Source organism: Schistocerca americana, chromosome 8 (genome assembly GCF_021461395.2).
Source record: "Schistocerca americana isolate TAMUIC-IGC-003095 chromosome 8, iqSchAmer2.1, whole genome shotgun sequence".
Taxonomy (NCBI): domain Eukaryota; kingdom Metazoa; phylum Arthropoda; class Insecta; order Orthoptera; family Acrididae; genus Schistocerca; species Schistocerca americana.
Window position 1 is genome coordinate 243,106,345 of NC_060126.1, and position 12,641 is coordinate 243,118,985.

The following is a 12,641-nucleotide window of genomic DNA, read 5'->3' on the forward strand; positions in this document are numbered from 1 at the left end:
GATTAATTTCTTCAGTTATTAGTGTTAGAAACAAGCACGTAAATAATTCATTTCAACATCAGGCTTAATGATTTTCACTGAAATGAGACATATAATTGTCTCACACAAAGATACTAGTTCTTTTTCTTTCAATTTTCTATGTATTGTTTTCCATTTTGATCGCTTTGTTACATACAACTTGCAGTAAATTATGTTGTAATAAGCATTGATTAATTTCCAGTAATTACTACAGTTCAATACTCCACTACATTTTACTAATATACTGCACAAGCAAAAATCAATATCTTTGTGCAAATGTTTATCATTTTGCTCAGGCTCAGCAGCTATACTTTTCTATGCTTTGGCCATCTTCAAAATGTTTTTGTGATCCACAACATCTCTATCTCTGTATCATACAACAAATTTTACTTCCTGGCAACCTCAATAAATTATACTTTTCAATGCTTTCCACCATGTGACTTTCGGATGGCAAATCTGCCTCCCAACGCTATGGACTCGGCCATAAATGCCTTCAGGTGTACCCAGCTGCCAGCTGCAGTAGAAAATTTGTATTCAGAGATAACTTCGGGGTTTCCATGCATGGAGGCAATCTGGTGCCCATTGCTTGTAAGCCCCCCCCACCCCGTCTAAGTGACAAGGGATGGTGGTTATTGCTGAAACAACTTGTTTCTGGTTATATCAATTTTTTAAGTCTTCAGTTTAACATGTCTGTTAAAACCACTCAAAATAACTGATTCCTGAAATTAATGAGTAATGATTTTTACAGCTATTATTTCCAGTAATAAATGTAGACGTTGAACAAAGATGGAAAAATTATAGTGAAGAGGAAGTAGGAGATCTCGACTGATACAATGATGAGGCTGTGATCGGTTTCAGTATCTCCAGCAAAGATTGCGAAGGTGAAGGAGATGGCGGCAGTAGCGGTGAGAGCTAAAGGTCACAATTTGTTGACTTTCCTGCATCATTACTTTTGGATCATAGCAATTTTTCGGCCTAAAGCAACCACAAAATTAAGGGTTCAGTTATTCTCCTAAGTTTATAGCACACCAATAAAATTATAGATACATCAATCAAATTTACCTTCTCTTCCAATGAAAATTGGTATGTCTCCACCTCAAAAGACGTCACAATTTTGTCTAATGTCATGACCTTTACCACCGTAGGATCTGTCTTAGCTTTCTTTGGTGGCGGAGAATCAGCATGTTTCCACTGCTTTGACTGTTGTTTTGTCTCTAGGGTATAGCAGTGCACCACTCAAGTTTTTTGGGGTCACAAACTGGCACAAAAAATCTTGTTCATTTCTCCTAAAACGAGCAAAACATTGTTCCGATATGTCCATGCGTTTTTGATCCAGCATCAAGAGTCGCAGCACCCATTTTGCAGATAATTTTTTCATTTCTAATTCTTCAGTTAAAATGTGATATAAGCTTTCACATGACATCTGGCAAGTGTGAGCAATTTCATGCACTTTTGCAATTATTTATGGAGTAGTGACACATCTTGGCCGACCACTGCACGGATCATCATCTAAGCTTCCCCGACCAAATTTAAATTAATTTATCCACTTGGCAACAGTTGAATATGAAGGAGCCGAGTCCCCCAATGTATTCTGAGAATCGACACAAATGTCCTTTGCTTTCATACCTATCTTTACGAAGTACTTAATAACTGCTCGAATATCGATTTTTTCCATCTTTGCAAATCACTATGTGGGAAAAACAACAGAGCCTCGGCACCACCACAGCTCTCTTCCAAGAGCATTGACATGACACATGTTTACAGGCAAGAGTTCAGTGAATATCATGTAAAGAACTTGTTGTGCTAGCACTGACCTCTCGTGGTGATTCTGAGAACTTTTCAAACCACCCTCCTATGTATGTTTATTATTGGAAGGGATATTTCCAGGTTTTTTATTTGCATCCAGTAATTAACAACAATGTTTATACAGTAATCTACTGGGGTTGAGTTTTGGTATTTTCAAGTGGCTGCTTGCATGTTATAATTTCTATAGACAGTAAGTAATGCGTATCTACTGATTTAACAAATAATCCATGTAATCAAAAGGAGTGCTACTAGAGTGTGACCCTGAAAGAATGCTAATTGCTTCATTCATGGTGAGGCTTCATCTTACAATTATACAATTGGTCATACAAACCTTCGAATGTGGAACTTCAATCTATCACACTAGCCTGTCATTTCCAATGGCATCCAAAATATTGGTTTGGATAACAAAATTACACATTAGAACTTTATGCAAACTGACTCTGGATGTAAAAGCTGATGCAAAAACTTGCTTCATTTAATTAGAGGTCTTAATTTATCTGTTTCTGTCAAAACCTGTATATGACACTGCCAGCGTCCACCCCATGTTGTGTACAAAAATTCACAGGTGCCATTGTGCTTCCTGCTCTCTACTGTTAACAATGTGAACTGCACAAGGAATGGTCTCTCCACTGTGTTACCCTGCAGTATTCAAACTGAAAAATCTGTACATCATTTCAGTACTTTCCATGTTGCCACTCAGTGTTGAGTCCCATACCATATTCCTCTGCTACCTTTGCTGACCCGCAGCTCACACACTGCATAGATTGGCAGGGCAAATTCCAATGAAAGTGATGTTTTCAAGCCATGCAAGAAGAAACTGATGATTCTAGTTCACAAGGAGAAGTTGATAATTCTGATGACATTGATTTCTGTGTCGATGAATGCTCATGTAAGAAATAAAGAAAAGGAAAAAATGTAGTGAAATCTTAGAAATGTTATATCACCTGAATGAACATTTATAAAACAACACTGGAGTAAAAAGTATCATAATTTGATGGTAGGTTTAGAAAATGAGAATGTGCAGACTACTGAGCTGTCAACTTCATCACCACTAATGCCAAGGAGCCCCATGACAGCATATGAGGATCTTTAATGGCATGCAACAGATTTACCTCCTGGGCTCCTTCCTTGCTGACTGATCGATAATTCCTCATTATTTATTATAGATGAAAAAACAAAATATGAAACTAATCAGTACACAGGTTTAATAACTCTCAAATGCAGAAAGCAAATCAACCAATAGCATCAGGGGGGTGTGCACCATGAGAAATATTGAGGATAGTTATGTGTTTTCTACAGTAATAATTTGCATCTGCCTTATGAAGATGCTGAAAATCAGCAACTACTGCTCAAAAGCATCAATTCCTCCTAATCCTCCTCCTGCAACAGTCATGAGCCAAAATAGATTCAAGGAAAATTTGTCAAATTTGCACCTCTACAACATAGAAATGCATATTCCTTGTAATTCACCTAATCATGAACCACTGTTCAAAATACACCCTTTTTTCACTATCTGACTTGTTTGTCTTCTTCTTCTTCATTTCTTCACTAAAAATATTTGACAGTTGATGACGGAATGTCTGGTTTTTTGAGGACAAACTGTCATGTTTATGCGAAAAGCAAATCAATAAAGTATGGCACAAGGGTGTTCGTGATACTATAACTATATGTGCGCTTAAAACAGAGATGTATGCTGGGAAAGGTGCTCAGGATCCTGGTGTTATTGCACTTTTGAATAGTGTGGTACAAAATTATTTTGAGAAAGGTTATATCACATATATCACTTCGCAAGAAAATGAAGCACCCGAAAGATATGATCAGGTGTCAAGCACACATACACAACACTGACTGATATGTACATGATTAAGGTTGCAGTTCTCTATGACAGGTACAATAGCTGCCAGAGTGCGGTGGCGTTCTACGTGTTCAGTGTTATTAGCAGCCCCAGCAGGTGTATAAGGGGTGTGAACAACATCAGGCATTGAGGTATGTCTTTGAAGGACATGAAGCTGTGTACAGGTGTGAGACAGCATTATCAGCACCTTACAGTTTGAATTATGCAGTATCCAAATTTGTGGTACATTCTGATGTAACAGTAGGTTGATGTTGGACTACATGGGAACGTAGGCAGGCATACTCACAGTCAAGGTTCTGGCTGAGGTGTGATCATAACGAGGGAGATCACTGCACTAACACTTTACAACTCTTTAACATCTGTGCCTTCCATCTGAGAACAAGCGAAGGACTACCTCCAACATTTTGTGTCATCCCACACCATTGGTTGAAGACTAGCAGAAGCTGGACTAAGGAATTACCATCCCTTGTGCAGGAACACCGCAACACAAATAGACTGTTAACATATGGTATGTCTTGTGTTCAGCAATGAATTGCACTTCTGTATTAGCCTTGATGATCATCATTGGTATGTATAGTAGTGAACTGCAAAGAGTCCATTCTTACAAGGCTTTTGAGATGCAAAGCAGCATTTCTCCTGGCATCGTGATGTGAGAAGACATTGGGTATGACTTCAGGTTACCAGCAATTGAGGGAACTCTGATGTAACAACTGTACATCACAGATATCCTGCGTTCCAATGTGTTACCTCTCAGGCGACAATATAATGGTGCCATTTTTTCAACAAGTCAATGCTCATCCACACCTAGTGTGCGTGTATATGAACTGTCTGCATTTTACTACAGTACTCCCGTGGTCAGCAAGATTCCCAGATCTGTCCCCAATAAAATGTGTGGGATCATCTCCAATGTCAACTTGGTCCCTGTCCTGGCATTCATGATATCACGGACCAATGACGTTAAAGGCCAGCTTGCCTCTACAGTGGATGCTCTCTCAACAGAACTCTTCTCGACAGAGTAAGTGCATGCATCCAGGCCAGAGGGGGGTGCATGTCATATCGGTAAATTTGCTAATTCAGCCTAGTTCTTTGTAAATTTGACTATTTTGTAATCTCAAAATAGCACCACATATACCTACTCAGAATGTGAAGTTTCACTTTGTTTCCTGCTCCCTTTCTGGCCACGTCTTTTTTTTTTTTTTTTTTGTCAGGCATTGTATATGGGCCCCTACTCTCCTTCACATGCTGTGTCTCATTAGTTATGGGAGAGCAAGACAATGCAGGTAGGCACTTGCATGGCTAACAGAAAAGATATTCCTCAATGTATGGTGGTGAATCTGAGAATAAAACGTGGACAGATGACTTTTGTGAGAAGGGAACATCTGCTCTGAGAAGCATATCATCATCAAGAATTACTCCGGCAACTGCTCCAATTGCTCTGTAGTCCCTAATTTGGAGTATACTATTGACTAGGGACTTTAATCTCTGCAAACAACCAATTTGCAGGGCTAGGCATGGTGTTCTGCCCCTCTGCACTAGGGTTTCATCATGCACCTTCCAATGGAGTTACTTTGTAGTGTTTTCTCTTCTTGTAACTCACATCATAGCTGTACAGTACTTGTATGTTCTCTTTTCTGGTAAATACGTTATCAACTCCAATCTATTTGACTGCTGTCACTCCTGTGTGCACCTTCACCACTCATGTACCCAGATACTTTAACGGTGATGAAAATAAATATCTTTTTGGCAATGTCTTTTTACATTGTTGGTGACGAATTTTCTAAAATACTCTGTCCATTTCATAGCTGGCACTGCAGATATGTGAGCTCTTTGCGTTATTCTCATACCAGTAATGGAATAGGTGATGATTATAGTGCTAAAATCTTGTCTGCAATCCAGCAGCTGTCTGATGCAGTTATCTGTTGCATCTGGCAGTTGCAGCCATGGTGGGACCTCTTTCAGCACGGCCTCAAAATAAAGGACTTGTGGACAGGATCATGCATTTTGCTGACTCCAGCACCACCAAGGTTTCACAATGACATGCTTGTGCTCAGTGATGGTTATAATTGCTGATTAAGTCTGCAACTTTTCCCTATTTGGCACCAGCACCAACCATTCATTTCTTGTCCTGTCATTAGCACCATGCCTCCTGTTGACTATGGCCTCTTGTTTTCAGCCACATCGCCTTTAACTGTGCCCTCTGCTCTTCTCCATAGTTGTAGTCTCTGTGCTACTCTGTATCCTTTTTTTCCTCATCAATTCACCACAATGCACTTTTTTCTTTTTCTTTTAGAGGTTCTGTACTCTGTCTTTGGATACCATGTGGTCATCTGGTCTTTGGGACTCCAAGGAACAACCGCCTCCAGGGCCATCTAGACTCGAGGATCAATTGCCTCCAATGCCAACCATGGTCAGAGGTCAATAGACTTGCAGCAGTTACTTGTTCAATGGACCCCTATGGTGCTCCACCTTCCAATTCTGGTGGCTCCTTGGCTCAATGGGACCCACCATTCTTCATTCCTGCCCTGAGGCCTATTCTTCCTCTTCAGTGCTCTGTATTCCTTGTGTTCTATGCAGTCAGTCCTGTCATGAAGACCTATCCTTAATCTCTTTCCTTTTCAGTGGCAACTGCTCTCACTCACTCTTCTGTTTACCACTGCAACATAGCAACACCACTCAACCTCAGATACCAGTAGCATGGTCTAGTCTGCTGGGCTGCAGCCACTGATGACTCTCCAGACACAATCGGATATCTATGTCATCAAGGGGAAATACCCATTCCATTGTGGGCACCCATTGGTGCTGCCACTTCCAACATTGGGTGGGTGCCACCGTCTCTCTCTCTCTCTCTCTCTCTCTCTCTCTCTCTCTCTCTCTCTCCCCCCCCCCCCCTCCCCTCTGTGGGATGGAGGGGGGGGGGGGTACAGCTCCACAGCAACAGCTCCATGGTTTTGCCAACACTTCCCGCAATGAAGAAGACTATGCAAGATCTTCCCTGTGGAAGAAAGGATGTGGTACCTGCATCTACATTTCGATCAGACTGCAACAGCATGCCCACCCACATTCTGCACTTGACCTGGCTTCAAGTGTCATCCACCATCTGCACTGGCATCTGAAATCCTCCAATGACCCCAGAAGTTACAGGTAGCAAGCCAACACAACAAGAATCACAATGGGAGTTGCCTGAACTCAGGACACCACCACTGCAGGTGCTACCCTCGTCGACAGCAAGTGTCCCTAATGACAACAGGAAATGGAGCTAATGCGGGACCATTTGCCTCTGCAAGTCAAGTACACAGTTCATCTGCCTTGACAGTAATTACACTGTCGAAAGGCCAATCATCATCAGGAGATACAATGGACAGCTGCATCAATTGCTCCACTGTCCTTCATTCATAGTATTTTCTGAGCACCACTGATCCTTATCTCAGCAGGCAAATGACATGAAGACCTAGGCTTCAGGCTACATTCACTGTGTTAGTATTTCGCCATGCATCTTCCACTGGAATTACTCAATACCATAGCTCTTCCTGTAACTCAGATAAAAGCTTTACAGTACTTGCAGTTTGTATCTTCTTGTAATTCTATCCAGAATAATTAAGTTATCAGTTCCCATGTATTGACTGCTGTCATTTCTGTGTGAGTTTTTATCACTCGCACATGCTGATAATAATGGTGCTTTGACACTTTCAACATGACTCAGTGCTTCAGCAACAGAGGCAAATGTGCACTCGGGTGGGCGATCAATCACTAAATCAAAACAAGACATAGTTCCACATTAAAACATGCACAAAGCAGGAATGGATAAATCATGCCAAATAACTGCTTGTTATAATTTCAAGGGGAAGCAGTTCAAAAGGTGGAAAAATTGTTCTTTCAGTTGTTTGGGGAGCATCATAAATGAATTTGTGCTTCATAGAGACAGGCAATAGGGGCAAAAAGAAAAATAGTGTTCTCTCCCCTAGTTTCTTTACAATTAGGGAATTCTTTTGTGGCATAAAGCAATGTATGTTAAGAAATTAGTTATTCTCCATTTCTTGGACAGAGAAGACTTAATGGGAAACAGTTTTCTGAAATGAAATTTTTCTGAGAAAAAAGTATCACTTAACAATTGTCTGCAAGATTAATAAGAGCCAGAAGAAGGATGTGTGCTTAAATGTCCTGGTGTACTGAAATTGCAATATTGCCCTTTGCAGGCCTGAACATTTCAAAACTTAGCACATGTGGGCAAGTTATGCATAAGAACAGTTTGCACTATATTTTGCCCCCACTTTTCTGGGTTGGAAATATGACTCAGCAAAAACTTCTGTATCTCTGATAATTTAGTATTTCATAGTAAGATTTTGAAGAGCAGATAAACCATGTTTCAACATTTCAAACGAAACATCACACAAAATTAATGCATTAACAGTCACTAAACCATTACCTTAAAAAAAAGTGTTGACAACAATAGTAAAGCTCTCCAATCCAACATGAGTGAGGCCAGTCTTGAATATGTTCACAATGACAAAAAATGTCTTGAATGAAACCCCTAAATTACTCATTTGATGTACATTTACATCCAACAGTAGTAAGAGCTAACACACAGGGAGCTGCTGAAGGAGAGAGCCACATGATGAGAGCAGCAGTTATTGACTGTATGTATTTTAGGGCTCTGCAGATCAGAATTATAATTTTTGGAATCCCCACCAGACTCCTGTATGCCTGATGAGGAGCTGTTTGTGGCTGAGAATTGGACAGTGCCATGACTCCACTGCAAGTGGTGTAAGTGTTGCATGCATCGGGCAGTGACTCTGTAGTCTTAACTTTCCTGGTCTGGCCACGTGGACTCCAGCGTCAGCTGCTTCTTAACTCTCGTTTGTATCCTTGTGCACTTTGGTCTACACTCGCTTGTATTTGTGTGTGAATACTTCCTCCTGCTGCTCTCTCTTAGTTGCATGTTTGCCCCTAACTGTGTTTTCGGACACTCTGCTCACCAGTTAGGTTGCGACTGTCGTCGTTCATGGGTCAGGAATTTTCTCCACCCTGGGACTGCCTGTGTGTGTGTTGTCCTCATCATCATTTGGGAAGTGGCGAGACCACCACCACCACCACCACCACCACCACCACCACCACCACCACCACCACCACCATTTATGTATATGGAAAATAAGAGTGATCCTATCACATTTTGTTGGGGCACTCCTGACAATACTGTTGCCTTTGATGATATTCAGTGGAATTGCCATGCATACTGAATTCGTGTGAATCAAGAGTCATTTTATACGTAAAATATGGGTTAGGTTCTCATTTTCTCACACATTAAATATATAATAGCAGCATTTCTTATTATTTTTAACAAAAATAACAATCACCATATTTCCGAAATACATTTCAATAAAAAATTTACACACTTAAGAATTTAACATAAACACTCAATAGAGTGCTAAAATTATTTTCATGAAGTTCAGCTACATTCTTTAACAGCCAATGAATCATCAGAAACAGAAGAATCTAATGGTGCTACAGCCAGTTCAGTTTATGTGTCAGATGACCTTCGATGGAAATCCTTTGTAACTGAAATGCTTGACATTCATTTGAAGTGTCATACTCTTTTGAAAAGAAATGTTTAATTAGCAGTCTTTTTTGCCAATTCATTGAACAACTCTTTATAACATTTAAGATAATGTTAATACCTCTATGCACTATTGACTGCTTAGTTCTTCAAGACAACATTCTTCAAAATTTCACAATTATGCTGACCTAAACTGACAATTCACATTTCGGCAAACATGAACAAAGATAAGCATTGAGGTGTGCTAATGCATTACCCTTCCCATATACTACGAACAGATGGCAGCACTGAATTTAATAATAAAATTGTATGTATGTGAAAATGGAAATAATGAATTCAAGTGTAACAGGGTTTACCTGAATATCATAAAAAATTATCTACTAATAAAGTAAGATTTATTGGGAATCAAAACGGTTTGTTAGTGGACAACTTCTTCAATTTCATTGACAGACTTCTTAGCAAGACTGTTAGATGTGCAAAGTAAGTTCCCAATAATATCTTACTTCCACGCCTCTTTGTAACAGTAATGTTTCCTCTTTTTCTGTTCCCTGGTTCGAACAGCCTACAAGTTGTCTTGTGCACTTTAGCATGTAAATGTATACAAGTCTGTAACAATTTTCTATTAGTTTGTGTATGAAAATATATTTAAAAGGTCTGATTTAGTCTACATCTTAGAGGATATATCTGTTAGAATGTGTGGAAGAAACATTAATATATTAGTTTGTTTGTAAACTGATATTTTTGGTTTTATGTCATTTTCAAGATTCTTAATAATCTTCTCAATATGGGCCTAAAGAATAGACAGTACATCTAATTCAAGAGCAGTTTCCATGAAGATTAAAGTTTGAAGACAACTCCATGAAAAGATCTGTCAGATCCTGTACAGTTAATTTTTCTTCCAGTCAGGGAATTAATATCAATTGTCTACAAGATTGTTTGAGGCTGTATATAGGCTAATTTGGGCACGTTATATCTGTCAACTGTCTTTTTAAAGAAATAGCTCTGAATCATCAACAACAAACTTACACAGTGAATTTTCAAGACATCCCAATACAGAACAGTATTAACACATCTAAGTGCATGGAAAAGTTACTTTCAGCAGTCAATCTTGTAGCAGTCCCACACATTATTAATATGATTCAATGCTCAGGAAACAAGGTGTAATTCTTAAGTTGAATTTTCTTTTGTCTGTGTTCATGAAAAATATCTGCTTATTCATGAAGGTGATATGTACAAGGATGTGCTCAACAAGTAATGTAACATATTTTTTTCTCAGCCAATGTTCGCTGAAAAAAATGCGGAATTTGTTGTGAGACATTGTGGAATATTCCTCAGCCCCTCCAGTTTCATGAAGTTCCTATAGGAGGTGGCGCTATATGTAGCCTTCAATACAGTGTCTATAACAGAGGTGCATTTCAAATAGACAGCTGTCACTGAGTTTCTTCTGACGGAAAATCAGATTATCGTAGATATTCATAGGTGCTTGCAGAATGTCTATGTAGAACTGGCAGTGAACAAAAGCACACTTAGTCATTGAGCAAGGCATCTGTCATCATCGTAAATAGATCGCACAAGCCTGTCCGATGTCCCGTGTACCTGCTGGCTGCACAGAGACGAGACTCCTGCAAAGCTGAAATGTGCGGACACTCTCATTCGTGCTGATTGATGGATCAAAACCAAACACCTCACTGCACAACTGGACATCTCTGTTGGTAGTGCTGACACACTTGTCCGCCAGTTGGGGTACTCAAAGGCATGTGCCCACAGGGTTCGTCACCCTCACCACCTGACAGAAGACCACAGAGATCAACAAATGACCACCTGTGGGGAATTGCTTGCTTGTTAAGAGGCTAGGTGTGACAATTTTTTGTTGAACACAGTCACAGTCTGTGAAACGTGGATTAATCACCTCAAACTGGAAACAAAAGGGCACCACTTGTCCGTGGATGATGGCGAGGTTATTGAAACACAAGCTCCGACATTGACCAATAGAGTGATACCGTGTGGCACACAGGCCCTCGCACTACGGTGGCATATCGATTGGAGATTATGCTGAAAAATAGGATTTGGTAGCCGAGAGGCTGTTGCATCAATTGGATATTATGCTGAAAAATAGGATTTTGTAGCCTAAATAGTGGGGAATAATATGGTGTATTGGAATCTTGAATAAAACTAACCTGATTTCAGGAGAGGAAAAAAAAAAGGTGTTGCATTATTTACTGAGCACTCCTTGTATGATACCACATATTGGGTCATAGCCCATTTCCCAACTACAGAACCTCCTCAAATATCGTTGATGAGAACTGCATTGATTACATCATTTGGTAAAATATGGCAATTATTTCAAGAGCTAGAAAACTAATTTTTGTTGTGTAAATGGAAAATTCATCTTAATACTTCCTGCCTAATTATTATTATTATTATTATTATTATTATTATTATTATTACTGTTATGAGGAACAGTATAACCATAATGCCCATGGCCCTTGGTGTCCAACTAACTGCTAATTACACTGACCAATCAGATCCTGAACACACCAATCAATCACAGACATAACAATGTAAGGGCTTTTATGTTGTTAATAGGTAGGGAAATCTGCATAACTTTGCTCTTTCATACATATAAACATATAAAGTTTGACTGTGAAAGATGAGCAACTGAAAATATCTCACACGTATAAAAATAAATAAGACAATTTATAAAACAGTCCTGCATTCTGCAAATTTGGCTAAGCTGGATAGTATAATGTTGAATCCATTGCACCTATAATCAGTAAAATTTGGCATCAACTATGTGCTAGTTACTAATGTAAGGTGTCTACAGGGGCTGTCTCATGACTTTTTTTCTTTGCTTCAGTAATTATTAAAACAGAAGCAGCAATGAACTGTTTAACTGACCTTTGCAGCTACAATGCTGAGGCCCATCCCATTGTTTGACTTATTCAGTTTGATGACTTTTATCTCAGGTTCTGGCAGAGGATGTTGCGGCTGTGCATGAGCAGGGTAACCTCCAGAACGATTGCTGAGAGCACTTGGGCTTCTTGCCTGAAACAGTTTTATTTTGCAAGAGTAAAATTTTGAAAGCAGAAAGACAGCAAATGAAATAGTTAACCCACTAAATAATTAGAGACATTTCAGTTGTTATTAACTCTCTTTGTCTGATCACTTTGTTAGATGCTCTACAGTAATGAATTACTTTATTGGTAATTGTGTAAGAATATATGCAACACTGTAACACGTATTACCTTGGCAAACTACTTATTTATTTCTAGCAAGAATACAATATACCCGGATGTTATGAACATTATGAAAGAACAAAAGTGTACCTACAAGAATGTGACAATGACATAAAAAAATAATTACATTCTAGACACCACAAATTTAAAAAGTGCAAGAATAAACAATTTCAAC

The 12,641-nt window shown here is 39.3% G+C and overlaps 1 protein-coding gene across 3 annotated transcripts in view; it reads right to left on the reverse strand.

Moving 5' to 3' along the window:
* The window catches only part of LOC124545215 (afadin), a 1,085,620-nt gene that overhangs the window by 110,600 nt on the left and 962,379 nt on the right, over positions 1-12,641 (reverse strand). For all 3 annotated transcript variants that reach the window (XM_047124083.1, XM_047124082.1, XM_047124084.1), the window contains one exon: positions 12,129-12,275. In XM_047124083.1, the coding sequence (XP_046980039.1) occupies positions 12,129-12,275 (147 nt within the window). The remainder of the gene's footprint in view (positions 1-12,128; positions 12,276-12,641) is intronic.